The sequence below is a fragment of the Carettochelys insculpta genome, chromosome 2 (genome assembly GCF_033958435.1).
Source record: "Carettochelys insculpta isolate YL-2023 chromosome 2, ASM3395843v1, whole genome shotgun sequence".
In the NCBI taxonomy this organism is placed as follows: Eukaryota; Metazoa; Chordata; order Testudines; family Carettochelyidae; genus Carettochelys; species Carettochelys insculpta.
This window is the reverse complement of record NC_134138.1, coordinates 6686183-6706789: the sequence shown is the minus strand read 5'-3', so window position 1 is coordinate 6706789 and position 20607 is coordinate 6686183. Positions and strand designations below refer to the sequence as shown.

The window sequence follows — 20607 nt, the reverse complement described above, 5'->3', positions numbered from 1 at the left end:
GCGCTCGCTGTGTGCGCGCGCGTGCACGCTCCTTCTCCTCTTCTTCCCCCCACATTGGCAGAGGGAACAGAAGCACCCTGCCACCTAGCGAGCCTTCTCCTGACACTCTGGTGAGAATTCTGGCAAATCAGAGCAGCTGAGGAGGGGGGAGGAGAGTGTCTGGGAGTGCAGTGGGTGAAAAGCCTCTCCAAGGAGTGTGTGGCGGCAGCAGCAGCAGCATGTGGATGTCACACATCCCATGTCCACCCTGTTCCTGCACCCTCCCACCCAGACCCCCACCCCTCAGCCTGTTCCTTCCTTCCCATCCGGACCCCAGCCTGCTACTGCACTCTCACCTCCAGCCCAGACCCTAGCTGAGCCTGTACCTGCCCTCATCTCCCAAACACAACCCACTCCTTCACCCTCCCTCCCACGCCCCAAACCTCCAGCCAGCTCCTGAACCCCTCAGTCATCACCCCAACACACTTATGCACCTTACCTCACTCACATCCACACCACCCACCCTTAGCTTGTTCCTGCAGTCTCCCTCCTAGCCCTTTGGTTCCCCATCCCTGGTTAAGATGGAAAATCTGAATATACTGTAGGCTGCAAACACATGAAGTGGGGTCTGGGATGTAGGTTTAAGAGGCCAGATGTTTGAAAGCACTGCAAGACAGAAGCAGGGGACTTACGTAGTCTTCAAACTTCGTTATTTCCTCCTCCAGCATGTCTGTTCCAACCTTGTCGTCCTCCACTACACATTGGATCTGGAGCTTCTTGATACCATACCCCACTGGAACCAACTTGGAGGCCCCCCACACCAAGCCGTCCATCTGAATGGATCTGACACACTCCTCCAGCTTTGCCATGTCAGTTTCATCGTCCCACTAGCAGAGCACAAAAAAGGAACTTAGAAAGATCACCTAAGTAGTTTTAGGCTGCAGAAATTGCCAGCTGGACTGAGGACTCTTCAATCCTCAGCAATGCAAGTGAACCTGGATCAATGGGTGGGAAGGGGGGGGGCATTCCATTTCCCACACAAAACCCCCTTGTTGCTGACTTAACACACTGTGATGTAGCACTGTGATCAGCAAAGACAGTGAGGAGATGAGACACAGAACTCTTTAGTGCTCAGTGCAGAACAAGACTACGAATCATTAATTCTACTTGTACCATACCAATTTGCTGGTCAGTTCTCTACTCAGTAATGCTCCAGCATTCAGCCCTTCTCCCCCCTCTATTTCACCCCCATCAGTCTCTATTAAGGAGCCCTTTGATGAATGGAGCCCTTCCCAGAGGAACCATCTCACAGGTGCAACTCTGCATGAAGCGAGACCAAGTTACTGCAGGTGCTCTGGATACAGCAATACTCAGTGGGAAATGTTCTTGGGTGACCTGTCTCCTCTTCCTTCTCAGGTCTCAGCTTCAGGAACTAATTTGAGCTCTGACAGTTGGTAAAAATACCACTTAGCACTTATCTAATTACCCAAAGTGTTAGATAATCCTATGCGCTTTGGTTCCGCAGTTTACACTTAACTGATTAAAAGTCTGTTCTCATATTTCAGGTTTTATTCCCCATGTTTATGCTCTAACAGGTGCATTCTTTTTCCCAGGGCTTGTCTTTAGAAAGGCGTGTGATGAGCCAGAGTGCAATCATACAAACACTAAACTTGCCGCCCACAAAGTTTGAAAAAGGCTTATGTGAAAGCAGTCCCTGGAACTTTTTAGTAGGCAGTAACAGGGCCCACTGGCCCATGTGGAAGTATAACATTGTATAAGTATAACGTTGTATAAGGGGACATGCTGGATACATTGTATATGAGAGGGCATGCCAAAACATGTTACAAAGTATCTGAGGGAGCACACGTAGGGACAGTTAGCTTTTGAATGGAGAAGCAATTAAGATGGAGCCAGCACGTCTAAGAAGCAGGCATCAGAATGGAAGGTGTAAAGGGCAATTAGTTAAGTTAACTGGAAGCTGTTAAAGGAGATTGTTAAGGGTGGCAGGTAATTGAAGATACGTGACTGGTCTCAGGGATCTCGAAGGGTGGTGACTAAAATCTTTTTCTTCTTTTGTCTGTAACTTCTCTGTAACTTGTTCTCCAAAAAACTGTATAAATTAAGAGACGCAAGCCCCACTCGGGGGGCTCACTTCTAAATGTATTAGCAGAGCGGCTTTGCTAATAAAACAGAGTGGTCTGATAAATTGTGAGTCTGAGTCAAACTTTGACAATTTGGAGGTTCCACCGAGATGGCAAGCGGCTTCGCTGAGGCTGTGTGATCCCTGACTGCCTTGCAGGACGATCGTGGCAGCCGGCGCCTGGACGCTTAGTCCAAGCGATCCTCCACAAGACAGAAAGGTACACAGCAGCAGCGCAGTCTACGCCATTGAACTTGTTGGTTCCCACTCTGTTCTGGTAGGGGTCTTTGGATCCAGCTTCTGGAATCAGACGTCTCAGGTAATTATTATTTTTGTGCTTTAACCGGTTTGAGGACTGTCTTGTCTTTGTGTCTATCCGTCTTCCCTGTGGTGTGTGTGTGAATCTGGGAGCCATCTCTGTCCGGAGACTGGCTGACCAAGGGGTCCCCGTCCCCACGGTCTGAATAAGTGGAATCTGCACAGCTGCAGCCGCACCACACCTTGGGTATAACCCCTGGTGTGAAAGCAAGGGCAGTTGAGGCAGTAGCCTGTGGGCTCCTTTCTGTGTGTTGCACCGGGTACCGCTCTGCCAAGCCCGAATTTCCTTCTTGTGTGAGTGCTGTGTGAAGTCCTCCTGGATGGGTAATCAGAAGTCTAAGGTAGAACAGTTCCCTAAGGGAACTCCGGCTTATTTTATGTATTTTAGGAGGGGTCCGGACTCTTGTAGGTTTCTTGAAAAATGGTCCAAGTTAGCTCTAGAGAACCCCAAATTACAGTGGCCACTGTTAGGTTCTTGGGACAAGGATCAAGTGGACGCTTTAAAAAGCAAACTCGTCCTCCCAAAAACCAAATTGGAGAGAGGAGAAGTAGACTGCTTCATGCAGTGGTGGGAAGAGGTAAATCGTAGATGGACTGAGTCAAAACTCACCTCTCTTAAAAAATTCTAGCAAAAAAACTAAAAGTTCAATTGGATGCAGTCTCTCCCACCACTAGTCCGAGCGCTCCCCTTTGCCCAGTCCTGTGCAATGATCCGGATCAAACCCGACCCCCACCACACTCCTGCGCAAATAAGAAATCAGAAAAAGATTTTAGTCACCACCCTTCGAGATCCCTGAGACCAGTCACGTATCTTCAATTACCTGCCACCCTTAACAATCTCCTTTAACAGCTTCCAGTTAACTTAACTAATTGCCCTTTACACCTTCCATTCTGATGCCTGCTTCTTAGACGTGCTGGCTCCATCTTAATTGCTTCTCCATTCAAAAGCTAACTGTCCCTACGTGTGCTCCCTCAGATACTTTGTAACATGTTTTGGCATGCCCTCTCATATACAATGTATCCAGCATGTCCCCTTATACAACGTTATACTTATACAATGTTATACTTCCACAATCCCCCCTTTTGGTCAAGGCTACGCCCATGACCAACGACTTACTGGATTCCATACATCAATCATTTTTTTTCATTACTTTCACTGGTGACATTTAACAACATTAGATTAGCACTCTGGTTTGATCCCAGGTTGAAGAATGGTGAACCGGGTATGGAAAAATAAACTTCCTCTCAACCTGGGATCAAACCAGAGTGCTAATCTAATGTTGTTAAATGTCACCAGTGAAAGTAATGAAAAAAAATGATTGATGTATGGAATCCAGTAAGTCGTTGGTCATGGGCGTAGCCTTGACCAAAAGGGGGGATTGTGGAAGTATAACATTGTATAAGTATAACGTTGTATAAGGGGACATGCTGGATACATTGTATATGAGAGGGCATGCCAAAACATGTTACAAAGTATCTGAGGGAGCACACGTAGGGACAGTTAGCTTTTGAATGGAGAAGCAATTAAGATGGAGCCAGCACGTCTAAGAAGCAGGCATCAGAATGGAAGGTGTAAAGGGCAATTAGTTAAGTTAACTGGAAGCTGTTAAAGGAGATTGTTAAGGGTGGCAGGTAATTGAAGATACGTGACTGGTCTCAGGGATCTCGAAGGGTGGTGACTAAAATCTTTTTCTTCTTTTGTCTGTAACTTCTCTGTAACTTGTTCTCCAAAAAACTGTATAAATTAAGAGACACAAGCCCCACTCGGGGGGCTCACTTCTAAATGTATTAGCAGAGCGGCTTTGCTAATAAAACAGAGTGGTCTGATAAATTGTGAGTCTGAGTCAAACTTTGACACCCAGATAGTGCAAAGTAGGCCAGACCACTGTAGATTTTCACCCCAGCTTCCCACACACAAATTGACCACAGAAAAATCCTAAGAGAAGGAAAGTATTCCATACCAGGAGTGGTCCAAGTGCCGCCCATAGATTACCACCTGAAATTGCCACCTTTACTGTTACATACGGATCCTTTCAATTTATGGACCAGAACACTGACACTGGGCACCCAAGTCTGCCAGTTAGATGAAACCCACACTCTCTGCAATGTTACAGTCTCGGCATAGGCACCCCACCTCAGAGCCACAGCATCAGTTGTGTAAGAATAGCTTAAGCTGCTTACGGGCTTGACATCCAGAAGGATGGAAGACTTGGCAATGAGGCCAGGTTTTTTGGACTTCTTTTCTGCATACTGGCGTAGTCGCTCTTCCCGAACTTTGGCAGCCTCCTGGTCTTCCTCTTCATCATCGCTGCCGAAGAGGTCAATGTCATCATCCTCCTCATCAGCCTCAGATGGCCCTGCTTTCTTGGCAGGTGGAGCAGAAGGGAGCTGCACTTTCTTGGGAGTAGCAGCAGGTGATTCCACCTTCTTCATTGGGGTGACATGCTTTGTGCAAGCAATGGGCCAAAAAAAGAAAAAAAAAAAATTGAAACAAAGTGGCAAATTCCCCATCCCCCACTGTAGATATGACTTGACCAAACAAGATTGTGTTACTGTCCAAAAGCTCAAGCTCATGCAGCCATGAGATTTGGCCTTATCTTTAAGGTACTCAATGGCCCAGCATGCCTAAAAGAGCACACTTCTGCAAGTTTCAGAGAGGTGGCTGTGTTAGTCTGTACCTTTAGAAACAACAAGTAGTCCTGTGGCACCTTACAGTCTATAAGGTGCCAAAGGACTTGTCAGTTTTGCAAGTTGCCATTTCCAACAAGCACAACAGCACATACACTTAAGAACAGCCACCAAAACAAATACTCCAGGGCACAAACAATTCTTTCTATGGGGAAGGGAGGGAGAGAGAATTAACACACGTAATGTAGTTCATCTCACTGCCCTCTTGTGGAAGAACACTTTGGATATATTCACACAGCCAAGAGTAACCAATGGCAGGCCTCTGCCAGCCAACAGGCTCACTGGGCTCAGTCTGTGGAGCTGTTTCACAGGAATGAAACAGCCTTGGGAACCTAAGTCATCTGACGCAGGCCAGCTATAGGTTTTTCTTGGCTGTGTAGAAGGCACTATAGCAGTCTTTTTAGACCAGAACACAAGGGCAAAAAGTTAGCTCCAATAAAAGCTCTCTAATGCACCCTCCAAGGTGAGGCAAGATGCAACAGATGCAGGATACTCTGCACCCAGAGGGATTATTTTTTCCCTATAGAGGCTTACATTCCCCCAAGGCTTATGAGAACCAAAAGGTGTCTACTTGCTATATACCCAATATGTACCAATTAGTTTAGTTTTCATAATGTCCTCCCCATTTACACACAGGTGTAAATTTACTGGCTTAGTATGAGAGTGTGGAAGACCTCTAGGGATTTACTCTGGCTGAGGATCTGGTCTACCGTATATCCTCTTCATTGGGCCTACAGCAGGAGAATTTGTGCTCTGTACCAGCCCTTGGGTTGGGTTGGGATGAGCAAGAAAGAGTAGCTCTAGAAGACTCTTGGGGAGGCCCTAGCAATCTCCCAGATGTCTGCCTTCTCCTTAATAGGTGGCATGAAATATTCTATCATGTTGAGGACTCAATTACCTGGGTAGGTGGCGTTGCTGCGGGATGGTGAGAGGTGGAGGATTTTTCTAGAGTGCTCAGGCGAGATTCCAGCTTGAAGATAGCCAGCTGAAGATCTGCCACAACTAGAAAAGGCAGAAAGAAAGAAACCTTTCATCTCACCAGTCCAACACGTGGAAGAAGATACAGCAATAACTCTCAGGTCAGGGCGAGTCTGCGTTCCCGCCAGACAGGCTACCAAGCAAACAGCTGCTAGTCCAACTTGACAGAAGTCCTTGTTTCCAGTGTTGTTAAATTCACAAGACTTCGTCACATTACACTGAGTGGTCAGCAAGACGTGCCTACCACTAACAGTCTAAGTCCAACATGTTTGCTTGCAAGACATTTCACACTTACCATTACGGAGATTTTGGTTCTCCACCTCCAGGTTAGCTATTCTGGAGATGAGCTCACTTTGGTCACCACCAGGCCCAGAAGAGGTTGTGCTTGTACTCTGTGACAAGGGAAACCAAGATGACAAAACCTAGTCTGAGAACTGAGTGAACAGGCTAAGAGACGGACACACTGCCTCTAAAGCAGGAAGGCAGAGACAACACCTGGCGGGGGGAGGGGGGGAAGGAAGAGAAGAGATTTTACAGGCCAGCCAGGAGAGATCACTTTTGATCTCAAGCATTTTAAAGCAAACACTGAACACAAAAATTAGAACATAATTCATAAGCCACTGAAAGAATTTCTGATGGAGCTAGCAAGCTCAGAAGACCACCACATTTCTACACTCCCAAACTGTAGTAATTTGCACCGTAGTAATCCGCACCTCTGGCACTTTTCAAAGCTTCTCTAGTGTACCTCAAAACCTTTACAAACATTACTGACACTAGCATTCCTGCCACGGAGGTAAAGAGCTTCAAGTTACAGACAAGGAAACTGTGGTACAGACAGATGAAGTGACTAAGCTGAGGTCATTCAGTAAATCAGGAGCAAAGGTAGGAAAAGAATATAGAGACACAAAACTAGCAGAGACTAACTACAGCAAGCAAGTTTTTGCAGCATCAGGAAGCCTTCCAAACAATCAGTGGAACCACTGGACAAAAAAAAAAATCAAGGAGCTAAAGGAAGACACTTCCCCCATTGTGAAGAAGCAAAATAATTATTTGCATCTTCTTCACTGCAGAGGATGTAAGGGACAGTCCCACACCACACCTTTTTAGATGATTAATCTGAAAACTTACCCAGATTCAGGCATCAACAGAGTAAGTTTTGGCCCAATGTTTAACCGTAACTAGTCACCAGGACGAGATGCGATTCACCCCAGGGCTCTAAGGAAATTCAAAATATGAACCTGCAGAACTATTAACCGTGGTATGTAACCTATTACCTAAATCTGTTTCTGTGCCAGATGACTGGAGGATAGCTAACGTGATTGTCAGTTTTTAAAAAAGGCTCCTGGCAATTGCAGGTTAATATATGTAACATCAGTATTTTGCAAACTGAACTAGATTAAAAAACAGACAAGAAGGATTTGTTAGGAAAATAAACCTGGCTTTTGAAAAGGGAAATCATGCTTCAATCTACTAAAATACTAATTGAGGGGATTAAGTATATGGACAAAAGATTCAGTGGATATATGTACTTGGACTTCTGCAAAGTCTTGGACAAGGTCCCTTGCCAAAGCAAACTAAGCAGTCGTACGGCAAAGAGATAATCCTCCTCTCGTGAAACACTAACTGGTTAGAAGATAGGAAGCCAAAGGGTAGAAATAAAATGGTCCGTTTTCAGAATGTAGAGAAGTAAATAGCCATGACCATCAAGGATCTAAACCAGGACCTATGCTGCTCAAAATTCATGATTGTGGACAAAGGGACCAACACTTTGCCAATGACACAAAATTACTCAAGGCAGCTCAGTCCAAAGCAGACTGACAAGAACTATAAAGGAATCTCAAAAGATTGGGTGACTGGGCAAAAAAATGGCAGATTAAATTCAATGCTGATAAATGCAAAGTAAAGCACATTGGGAAATAATCCCAGATAGACACACAAAATGAGGCAGTCAGAATTAGGTGTTACCACTCAAGAAAGATCTTGGAGTCACTGCAGATTGTTTTCAGAAAACTATCGAGCTAATGTGCAGCGGCAGTTAAAAAGCAAACAATGTTGGGAACCAAGGTATAGAAAGGTACAGAGAAGAAGATAAAATATCACATTGCCTCCACGTAAACCTGTAGTACACCCACATCTTGTTTGTTGTGTGCAGATGTAGTTACCGCAGTAAAAAACCATTGAAATTGGAAAATTTTCAGATAAGAGCAACAAAAATGATTAGGGGTATGGAACAGTTGCTATAAGAAAACAATACTGGAACTTTCCAGCTTGGAAAAGACATGACTAAGAGGGGATATGATAGAGGTCTATAAAATCATGACTGATATGGATAAAATAAGGAAAATTTACTCCTTCCCATAACAAAGTAGGGGGTCACCAACCGAAATTAATAGCAGGTTTAAAGCAACAAAAGGAGGTACTTCTTTACACAGTGTACAGTCAAATATGTGCAACTCCTTGCCAGAGGACACAGTGAAGGCTATCACTGACAATGTTCAAAAAAAGAACAAGATCAATTCATAGAGCACAGGTCCATCAACAGCTATTAGCTAGGATGGGCCAGGATGGCATCCTTACCAACTGTTTAGCAGGGCTGGAAATGGGTGACAGGATGGATAACTGATTACAGGTTCTGTTAGTTTCCTCTAGGGCACCTGCCATTAGCCATAGTTGGAAGACGGGTTTCTGGGCTAGAGGGAATCTTTGGTCTGGATCTAGTATGGCCATTCTTATGTTCTTAACCACCTGCGACAGGCATGGGCCCTGAAATACAGGTGCAGATCAGCAATCCAGGGCCTGCAGCTTGGAGATGGGAGGCTACCTACCCAGTCCTTAAATTCATGAGGTCACCTGCAGCCCATACATTTTAACATGAAGTTTTTGCTCCAACACGGGCGGTTTCTTTCGCCAGTTTAAATCAAAAGGCAGACAGACATGCTGGGTTAGTTGCCCCCCCATCCCCAGTAGGACTTACAGTCAGGTGACCTGACTTTTTCTTGGCTTGGGCAGGTAGGGCTTCTTGAGGGCTATTCAGAACACTCTTGCGCTGGAAATGGTGAAAGATTGGGAGGGGGGTGAAGGGGCAGTTTCAGGGCAAATAGAACACGAAAAGGGGATGAAAGATCTTCACTCATGCTCCGGTGAGGCATTCAAATGCAGGCATCAAATCTACATGCAGGAAAACCATTCAGATTCATCACAGCAGTGACTCATATCTTGACTGCAACCACATCCAAAAACACCACTGCCCTGCTAAACAGAAAGGCCCACTCTGGGGAAGAGGGAGGGAGAGAGAAAGAAAAGGGCAGAACCAGCACCATATTAAAGCTTACTAGCCAGCCTTGGCTTGAACTGCTCGGATAAACACAGTTTATATGCCAGTTACTAATACTGCCAGCTTCCAGTTACACACCCTAGTACTTTGCAGGAGGGTATGATTGCTTGGTGAAGGAACTAAGAATCATGAGATCTGGATTTATCACCAGCCCTGACTTGACCCATGATCTTGGGTCAATTTTTCGATCTCCAAAACATTGAGAGACAGTGCACTATACACGTGCTAAATATCAAATGGCGTTTTTGATTTTCAAAGCATGGCAAAAAAACCTGACTCTTAACCCTTAGCACTTTGGTCACCCTCCAAGTACATAACTTGGGCTCCAGGTAGGATTGGGACACCTAGCCTGTTATCTCCACAGCTGTGCTGCCATTCTTAGCAAGCTAGCTTGATTAAAGCTAGCTCAGCTACAGCTATAGGCACTGCAATCATGCCTCCTGAATGGCGTGCAGCTATACGCAGATTAAGGAAGTCAGTTACAGTCTTCCCTTGCATTACAAGGGCAATTTGTTCCTGAAAAAACCCCTAAGGGCGAATTCTCATAAGTCGAAAATGTAATTGCCATTGATTTCAATGGGAAAAAAATTTTATGCATTCCTGAGCCCCAAGATTTACACCCATTTATACTAAACACCAAATCCCATTAAATCCGGTGCAAGGGGCAGGCAGGGCAGAGCAGGGCACGGGGAGGCAGCCCAGCCTGCGTGCAGCTTAGGTTAAGCGAGGAGGCGGCGGTGCCAGGAGCTAGCCGCGTGGGGAGTTAGGCAGTCACGGAGGCCTCCGGCTGGCAAGGGGTGATGTGCCGCTCTTGCAGGGCTGCGCGGTGGAGAGGCCCCACTGGCGGCAGTGGCGGGCAAGCCAGGCACTAAATGAGAGGGAGTGCCACAGATGGTGAGAGGTGTCCGAGGCACAGCTGCGCAGGGCGGGCAGTGGTGGCCCCCTAGCCGTTCAGGGGGTGAGCTGCAGCCATGGGGCCGGGATGAGCTGCGCGCCCAGCATCCACATCTTGCAGACTGGCATGATCTACTGCCGGGACTTGTACGAGTCTACCTCCCCGCACCAGACTGCTGCCCTCTCGCAGGTGCCGCCACCCCCCTGCATGGCCTCTTCGTCAAGACGGATGCGGCCGACTCCATCCCCTCAGTGCTTGCCTCAGGGGCGCCAGCCTCCAAATCGGTCCTCATAAATGTGAAGAAATGCCTCGTAAGCTGAAGTAGGCGTATTAAATGAAACTCCTCGTAAAGTCGAATTCTCGTAACCCGAATGGGCGTATCTCAGGGTCTGACTAATTTAAATCAGACTGAACCAGTGACAGTCTGGATTAACTCATCTCTTCCCATCTCCTAGCCAGATCCAGTAGGCCACACTCACTCCTCTCCCACAGACAACTAAGCAGCAATACCTACACTAAGCAAATAGCTTATATGACAAGTCAAGTGTTTACTCTGATCTTTGCAAGATGGTGTTGAAAACAATTTTACTGCTAGCAAACAGGATCTACCAAAGTGAGCACCACATCATTTCCTAGAACAGACTCACCTTACAAGGCTATCTATCCCTATTCCTGATCAGTAATTCCAGAGGTCTTCTGGGCAAAAAGTCACTGAAACCATGAGCTGTTTAAACTCTTTCTGCTCTATTTACATCAAGTCCAAAACAAAATATAGTGAGTGAGTAAGGACAACTGTTTCTTCCCCACACTACTTAAATTTTCTTTTCTGCCATCCATGTAACAGGAACAAGAAAATAAAAATCAAGCAAGGATTATTATAGCAAACAAACATGAAAGCTATTTTAGCTGCAGGAAAAGGACAACTGTACAATAAGACTAAAAAGTAAACCTAGATGGTTCTGTTTAAAATATATAAGAAAAAAAAAAAGGCAGGGGGAGGGGGTACAATGCCTTTGTTAAGGATAGGGAAGGCTTTTCACAAATTTGAAAAAAGTTTCAAAAGCCCAATGTCTGAAAAGTTCCCAGATTAAACTAACTTCAGATATTATAAACAATTTAACCTCCTTAAAAGAAAAAGAAAGTTACTGAGCATCATTTATGACATCCAAAACTAACTTTGCAAAATAGATTTCACAGAACCACAACCCCACAATTTGGTGGCTACAGAATTCACAGCAACATTCTCTTCTGGCTCTAGATATGCATTGTTAGAAAGAAGAAAAAAAAATCCATGCCTTGTGGTTATGAAGAGAATCTAAAAGGCAGGAATCAGATACAGACAACCATAGCATTGTCTTCCTGACTAGGCATACCAACTGATACATGTCTGAGCTGTTTCAATTACTCCATTTACCTTAAATGTCTGCACTGCTGACTACATTAGGGTCTCAACATTTGTGAGGGTTCAACGTTGAGAACCCTCATGAATGCTGAACTTCGCAAATACTGTATGGTAGCCACTCCTGCCTGGAGCCCAGCTGCCGGCGCTCCCTGTCCCGGAGCCCCAGGGGGAAGCGTCCACTTGCAAATAACTGGATTCATGAAGCTTGGGTTTGTGAATGTTGAGACCCTACTGTATCTCACCACTGGTAGCTGGACATTTCTGTTAACATCAAACCATAGAATACTAGAACTGGAAGGGACCTTGAGAAGTAGAGAAGTCCAGCCCCCTGCCCTCAGAGTGGGACCAAGCACTGTCAATCATCCCTGACAGGTATTTGCCTAATCTGCTCTTAAATATCCTCAATGATGGAGAGTCTACAACCTTCCTAGGCAATTTAGGAAAAACTTTGGTCAGGGCAGTTAAGCACTGGCATAATGTCCAACCTAAACCTCCCTTGCTGCAATTTAAGTCCATTGCTTTTTTTCCTATCAGAAACTAAGTATATTTTTTCCCTCCCTGCTTGAAACACCCTTTTGGGTACCCCTGCCTTCCATTTTCTAAACTAAACAAACTCAGTTCTTTTAATCTTCGCTCATAGGTCATATTTTCTAGATCTGTAATCATTTTAGTTGCTCTTCTTGGGACCCTATGCAGTTTCTCCATCTCCTTCTTGAAATGTGGTACCTAGAACTGGACACAATACTCCAACTGAGAGCTTATCAGTGCAGAGTAGAGCAGAATTACTTCTCATGTCTTGTTCCTGTTAATGAATCCAAGAACCATGTTTTTTTTGTAATTGTGTCACACTGTTGACTCATCTAGCTTGTGGTCCACTATGACCCCCTAGATTCCTTTCTTCAGTACTCCTTCCTAGGACATCACTTCCCATTCTGTACGTGTGAAACTGATTGTTCCTCCCTAGGTGGAGGACTTTGCATTTGTCCTTATCGAACTCCAGCCTATTTGCCTCAGACCATTTCTGCAGTTTGTCCAGACCTTTTTTAATTCTGACCCTATCCTCCAAAGCAGTTGCAATCCCTTCCAGCTTGGTATCATCTACAAAATTGAGAAGCGTAATCTTCTCTATGCCATTATCTAAATAAAGGACATCAGTTGAAATCTAAAACATTATGTTTATCTCTGTCCAAAAGACAGGGCTCACATTTTTTGAGACAGCCATTCAATTGTACAAGAGGTTTCAGGAACAGAAGCACTTACCTATTTCATGTTGCATGTTTATACTGATCAATAATCAGGCTTCAAAACTTGACATAGTCCTCATGAGGACTGGTCAGAGTTTGCAAAATTGGCTAAGATTACAAAGTAGTTATAGTAAGTTTTGCAGTTGCAATTAAGGAAATAATTACACAGTATAAAAGCCTCTTGCAAACATTTTGTGCCATACTGCAAGGTAGGTTATACTCTCTACATTAACAGCGTGGCTACATTTAACACTTATGGAACTATGCAGCTCTACTGTACTGGAATAAGTTCACTCAGTCTCCCCACCCCCACTCTCTCAAACAAGCAAATGAATGCCTATCCGGAGGTAACACTATTTTATGCAAATTTAAACACTTAAGACAGAAAGAGGGAGCTTTGGGTTAACAAAAGTTGTAACTGTAACTTGGATGTCTAGTTAGGTGGTAGAACAGTGTTGTGGAACTTCAAGTTGAATATGCACTTCTGGGCTAACCTTTACAAAGTTGCTGTATTAAGTTTTGTATTTAATGTTAAACTGACATTTTGAAAGGGAAATGTGTGTGTCTGGTAAAATGGGCACTGGAGTGCAGCAGGTAGGCCTGGAATAGTTAATCCCTCTGCTGGCCCATGGTTCTGTCAGCTGGTCATTCTGCAGGGTTACAGAGATCAGGAAGAGAAAGACTGATGGACAGGCCCTGAAACCAGGGATGTTCCGGGTTTTGAAGGACTCATGGGTCTTACGTGCACTGAAGTGTTTTCCCCTCTTTTTTAGACTAAAAGATACCAAAAGAAAATCCAATGCTAAAAAGCAAACCATTAGTGGATTCTGTTAAGGATGAGAATTCAAATGCAAAATGAGTTGGATACTCAAAAATTAAGTTTCTCACAGCATCACTGACTTGGTTATATTAAATATGTGAGCGCTAACAGCAGCACAGCTGTCTGCCTGGTAAAATTCCATAAATCAGAAATCTCAGCCTGCCTAGAGAAACCTCAAGTAGTCATGTAAAAGCTGAATAAGACATCCCTCTGACAAAGACTATGTCTAGACTACAAGATAAATTTGAATTCATAAAACCCAGCATTACAAAATCAATTTTAATACATTTGAATGTAAGTATCCTCCACAGGCTTCCCACAAAGTCAACTTATTTCTGCCCCGTCCCCCCACTGCCAAAACACACTGTTGCAGAAGTACATTGTGGGAACCTATTCTGCAGTTCCCTCTTCCCCCATAGCATTCTGGGTATTTTTGCTGATGCAGCATGTGAAAAATTGCCTCAAGTTGGTATGTGCTACAGATGTCACTGGACTCAATGTGCATTGTTTTCCGACACATTCTCCAAGAAGGCAGGTAAACTCATGCACATCAACATCCAGAAAATCTTCCTGATTTTTTTTTTTACTATTTCACAGAGGATGCTAGTGACAGCTCCAGAAACAACTGGACAGTTTGGTCGTGTTTAGATATAAAGTTTTCCTACAATACTCTTCCTCCAAGAATAAATCAGCCTTTCACACACAAAAGCAGCTTATTCCAGCTGTATAGGGTTTCCTACAACACTGAACTCTTACCTGGATATCTCAAACATTTCTAAATACATCCTCATCCCATCTCAAAACAAGGCCTTAATTAACTCCATTTTACTGACAGGAAATGCATGTATAAAATGTTTAAGGCTGCACCTACACTATGAGATAAAAAGTGATTTTAAGCCAGCTAGCTCCATTTTTCCAAGTGTCTGCCCTCACTGAATTCCATTAACTTGATATATGGACCACTAAAATCAACATATCAAAATCCTCAAATCATAGTAACCCGACAGGTATAGAGTTCAGTTCGCATTTAAAATTCTGAACGAAGGGCAGTGAGGAAGCACCATGTCTTTAAATCAAATTCATTAACCTCCAGAGATGTCCTGTATGTGCCCCACAGTTCTCCACTCTGGCCTCTTCCATCTCCACTGCTCTCAGGTATGGAGGACCATCACAATTTGGCACATGGAAGCCCACAGCTATAGGGTCACGAGAGGCTGAAAAAACTCTCTCTCTTTGTTAATAGCACAGCTGTGGGGTCTGTGGTTCTGTGTATACCACTGTTAGCTGTCTTTTTCTTCTGTGCTGCCTGGCGCCAGCAGCTGCCCCACTGTACCATGTGTCAGCTAGGCTGTGGATGGGGGTCGTGCTTGTTTGGTAGGACAAGAAACTTCTTTTCAGCCGCTTACACTTTGTCCTGACCCCCACATCTCTTCCCTTCTCTCTCCCTGGAGGCATCAGTCTGGAACATTCCCAGGCTCATCCGCATCACGTGGCTTGACCCCAAATCAATAAAAGGATGTGGTGCGCAAGGTGCCAAGCAGATTTTGGTGGGCTGGCTGTAGTCTGGGTTCTTGTACGTGGCCGTGGGAAGTCTCCCTTTGTGGTCATGATTTTCAGGGGCTGGCTGTAGTCTGCGTTCTTTTAGCCACCCAGGAGAAGTCTCCCTCAGCAGTCACAATTTTTGAGGGCTGGCTGGCTATAGTCTGGGTTCTTTTCAGCCATGGGAAGTCTCCTTTGGTGGTCAGGATTTTTGGGGCTAGCTGTAGTCGGGGGTCTTTTATCTGCCCGGGGGATATCTCCCTTGGCGGACACAATTTTAGGTCAATGGAAGAAAATACTTCGTCACTACAGTGGCTATTCTCTCGGACCAAATTTTTTATACAGGCTTTATCGACGGCCAAATGGGGCTGGCTTTATTCAGGGGTCTTTTAGCTGCCCCAAGCCGTAACTGTTTCAACGACTGATTTGAGTATCAGTGTAGCAACTGTGTCTACTTAAAACATAAGGTCTTCTTTCCCAGGAGGCCAAAATCTATATTCAAATCCTAAAATAAAGCCTAGGCATGCTCCTCATAGGAGCAGGTGACAGATCTCCACGGGCAGACTCAGTTTTCGGAGCTGTCAAACATCACGATTTTCGGACAGGGGCTGTAGCCAAGGGTCTTTCAGCCATCCCGAGCCATACATGTTTCAACAAAGACAATGCACTAGCTACACAGTTACCACAGTTCTCAAAGCAAGGCTTGCAGTGGGGAATATTCTTGTTCTGAGGGTCTTTTTGGGCAGCCCCAAACCTGGCTGTAGTCTGGGGTCTTTTAGCCACCTGCAGCCATAACTTTGAATGATTCATGTGAGTTTCAGTGTAGCACCTGTCTACTTAAACTTATTTAACACAGCAGAGGAAAGAGGGGAAAGAAATGTGGGAAACTATCCCACAGTTCCCTGAGCCCCGTAGCATTCTGGCCATACAAGTAGGTCTGGGAATATGACGACCTCTTCCCACAATACACTGCTACAGCACTCAATTTAAGCTACTTGTGTGTGACAGCAATAAACAGATTTTGTGGTGAGCATGCAGGAAGGGGAAGATGCTCAAAAACCAAATGGCTAAAACCCAGTATTAAGAAATAGATTTTAATAAAATTGATTTTACCCATAGCGTTGATGCAAACTAAGTGTCTTGCCTAAGTCTGTAGGAGGGTAGGGAATAAAACCCAGCACTTCCTTGTTCCAGTCCAGTGCATTAACCACAAACTGGTTTGGTTACAGCATTGCACAGAGATTCTGGGTTCAATTCCCTATTTTTTCAAACCTCCCGTGTCTTCCTAGTCAAGTTACATCACTTCTGTGCCTCAGTTTCCCACGTGTAAAACTAAGGCAACACCACAACCTTTGTCTTGACTATACAGAGAAAGCTGTTCAGGACTGAGATTGCATCATATACAGCATTTAGCTTAAAGCGGCTCATGTCTGATTCAGTCTCTGAACGCTACCGTAATATAAATAAAGCCTACCGTAATATAAATAAAGCTCATTCTACTGCTCTGGGGAATAGGGTTCGCAGGACAGTAGACTATTTGAAGACACTATCTCTGTATGTTCCCAGTATTCACCTGTACTCTGGGAACCCATTTCCCACATTTACAAGGCAAGTGCACCAAAGCGTCCACTGGTTCTGGATGTCCAATATACTTTAGTCACATCACTAAATAAAATCAAAAAGTTTTTGATTTGACATACACTATTGATGATTCAGTGCATTCCAGCTGTAATGCTGTTCACTGCATACACATTAAAGGTGCAGATAGGCTGAATGAGCGATTATAAAAGCAGATGCATCCATGCAAAGCAGAATGAAAAGTATGTGCAAATAAATGTTTCTGGCATCTTTAAAAAAAAAAAAAAAAGGTCTTTCTGGGAGATGCAAGCCATCACCTCATGTTCCTTCCACTCCACCATATTTACACACTTCTAGATAGTAACAGACAAAGCTGTGCTAGTCTATATACTAACTAACAGTCCAGTAGCACCTTAAACACTAACAAAATAATTTATTAGATGATGAGCTTTCATGGAACAGACCCACTTCTTCAGATAATTACTGTCAACCTGCAGCATTACTGTTCATAATAGATCCATGAAATGCAATCAGAGAAGATCTAGAAAAAATTCTTCCACTTTCCCATTCTCTACTCAGAGCCAGAGAGCAGTTAGCTTTATCTTTAGGTCAATCAGGCTCAAGTCCCCATATTCTGAGTCTCTCACCACCAAAAATCTAGATGCTAAACACAAAACCCAGACATCCAAAATTATCCTACAAATGTATTAATTTTGTGAGGTATGAGAACAAAATCAATTTATGCGGTCTCATCAGGCTATAAAACAATGTAGCATATATTTCAGCTATTCGGTACAAAATAGTTTATTAGGTGAACTTTCATGGGACAGACCCACTTCTTCAGACCATAGCCAGACCAGAACAGACTCAATATTTAAGGCACAGAGAACCAAAAACAGTAAGCAGGGAGGACAAATCAGAAAAAGATAATCAAGGTGAGCAAATCAGAGAGTGGGCGGGGGGGGGGGGGGGAGATCAAGAATCAGATTGAGCCAAGTATGCAGACGAGCCCCTATAGTGACTCAAAGTTCCCATCACAATTTAAACCATGTGTTAATGTGCTGAATTTGAACATAAAAGTCAGCTCGTCCACTTCTCTCTCTAAAACAGTGCGATAATTTCTCTTCAGTAACACACATACCTTGAGGTCATTGACACAATGCCCCATTCCATTAAAATGTTGACTAACTGGTTTGTGGATCTGGAGTGTTTTGATGTCTGTTTTGTGCACGTTGACCCTTTGTCTAAGGGAATTAGAAGTCTGTCCAATATACAAAGCATCTGGGCATTGTTGGCACATGATGGCATATATAATGTTAGTAGAGGAGCATGAGAAAGTGCCCGTGATTCCGAGAGTAACCTGGTTAGGTCCAGTGATGGTATTTCCAGAGAAGATATGTGGACAAAGCTGGCAGCGGGCTTTGTTGCAGGGAAAGGTTTCAGGACTGGTGTTCCTGGGGTATAGGCTGTGGCTGTTAGTAAGGATCCTCATGAGGTTGGGAGGTTGTCTGTAGGAGAGAACAGGCCTGTCACCCAGGGCCTTCTGGAGTGTAGCATCCTGATTAAGGACAGGTTGTAGGTCTTTAATAATTCGTTGCAGTGGTCTGAGTTGGGGGCTGTAGGTGATGACCAGTGGTGTTCTCTTCTTGGCTTTTTTGGGCCGATCTTGGAGTAGCTGGTCTCTGGGTATTCGTCTGGCCCTGTCGATCTGTTTTTTTTACTTCTCCTGGTGGGTAATTCAGGTTTATGAATATTTGCTAAAGTTCTTGTAGTTTTTGGTCTCTGTCAGTTGGATCAGAGCAAATGCGATTGTACCTAAGAGCTTGACTGTAAACAATGGATCTAGTCACGTGTGCGGGATGGAAACTAGAAGGGTGTAGATAAGTATAGCGATCAGTAGGTTTTCAGTACAGTGTGGTACTGATCAGGCCATCCTGGATTAGTACTGTAGTGTCCAGGAAATGTCTCTCTTACATGTTGTAAATGAGGCATAAAGTTGATGGTGGGGTGTAGATTGTTAAAGTCTCTGTGGAATTCTTCTAGAGCCTCTGTACCATGGGTCCAAATCATAAAGAAGTAATCAATGTATCTTAAGTACAGGAGTGGTAATAGGGGACGAGAGCTGAGGAATCATTGTTCCAGGTCAGCCATAAATATATTAGAATCTTGTGGGGCCATGTGGGTGCCCATAGCGGTTCCACTAATCTGGAGGTATAAATTGTCCCCAAAACGGAAATGATTGTGTGTGAGAACAAAGTTACAGAGGTCAGACACCCGATTGGCTGCGGTGGCATCAGGGATGGTGTTCCTGATTGCTTGTAATCCGTCTTTATGTGGAATATTAATGTACAGAGCCTCTACATCCATTGTGGCAAGGATGGCGTTATCAGGAACTTTTCCGATGTTTTGTAATTTCCTCAGGAAGTCAGCGGTATCTCGGATATAGCTGTGAGCGTTGGTGGCATAGGGTTTGAGGAGGGAGTCCACGTAACTGGATAGTCTGGTGGTAAGGGTGCCAATACCTGAAATGATAGGGCGTCCAGCGTTTCCAGGTTTGTGGATTTTGGGAAATAAATAGAATAATCCAGGCTGCGGCTCAGATGGTGTGTCTGAGTTAATGAGGTCCCGAGTAGCAGCAGGGAGTTCCTTCAGTAGTAGTTGTAATTTCCTTTGGAATTCCAAAGTGGAATCAGCAGAGAGAGGTCTGTAAAATGTGGTGGTGGAGAGTTGTCTGGCTGCCTCCTGTTCATAGTCTGACTTATTCAGGATGACAAGGTCTGGCTATGGTCTAAAGAAGTGGGTCTGTCCCACGAAAGCTCACCTAATAAACTATTTTGCTAGTCTTTAAAGTGCTACTTGACTGCTTTTTGTTTTTATAGTGTATGGACTAGCACGACTTACTCTGTTACTACTCTTAGTCTTGTGTTTTTACTGTCCATAAGTTATAAAGATCCTTTAGATACAGAAAGCCAGGGAACATTTCAGAAATATCTCTTCCCACATCTTAACAGCTCACACAGCTTAGCTGTGTACTATCAGAGATGATGATAACAGTTATTTATGTTACACTAGAGACACTTGGTGCTTTAGAAGAAAAAGCAAGACTGAAGCATCTGTTCCAAAGAGCTAACAAAGTGAAGGAAAGGCAAGATCAGCAAGAGACCATGAACAAGGAGAGAGGGGGCACACCAGGCACGTGCTGGGTAAACAGCATACATATCTTGAGGGAAACACAAAGATTGCAGGTTTGCTATGTTGTTATGGAGCCACCTTAATCGTTACCTAGATAAGGCTGCAGTGAGTTTTCCCACTTCAAGCAGTATTATCTGCAAATTCATGAATGATAATTCACTGATCTTAATCTGGTGTCCTACTTTTCTATCTCACAGTCTCAAGTGCACAGTTTTCAGACTTCAAATCCATCTCTTTGGGACTCCTCCAAAAGATTAAGTGTTTGGTCCCTAGAATCCAACACTCTCCAAAACTCTAAGCAATGAAATTCCAACACAGGATGTGAAACTATAGAAAGCCTTTGGATAGTGACTTGCTGATATGCTAACAGGTCATTTGGCTTCCTTACTATAGACACCACAACAGTGATACCAAACTACTTCTGATGTTGCCTTACCTTCATTAGCGCTCTTCTCCCGCTCCCCTCACCTGAGGCTGCAGTGCTTGGCTGCCCCAACCCC

General features: G+C 44.3%; 1 protein-coding gene across 8 annotated transcripts in view; it reads right to left on the bottom strand.

Moving 5' to 3' along the window:
* The window catches only part of EEF1D (eukaryotic translation elongation factor 1 delta), a 39295-nt gene that overhangs the window by 1351 nt on the left and 17337 nt on the right, over positions 1–20607 (bottom strand). For 4 of the 8 annotated variants that reach the window (XM_074986552.1, XM_074986548.1, XM_074986551.1 and 1 more), the window contains 5 exons: positions 9078–9149; positions 6399–6495; positions 6024–6127; positions 4619–4882; positions 672–866 (listed from right to left, as the gene is read on the bottom strand). In XM_074986552.1, the coding sequence (XP_074842653.1) occupies positions 672–866; positions 4619–4882; positions 6024–6127; positions 6399–6495; positions 9078–9149 (732 nt within the window). The remainder of the gene's footprint in view (positions 1–671; positions 867–4618; positions 4883–6023; positions 6128–6398; positions 6496–9077; positions 9150–20607) is intronic. The other 4 variants (XM_074986553.1, XM_074986550.1, XM_074986546.1 and 1 more) reach the window with 1 other exon arrangement.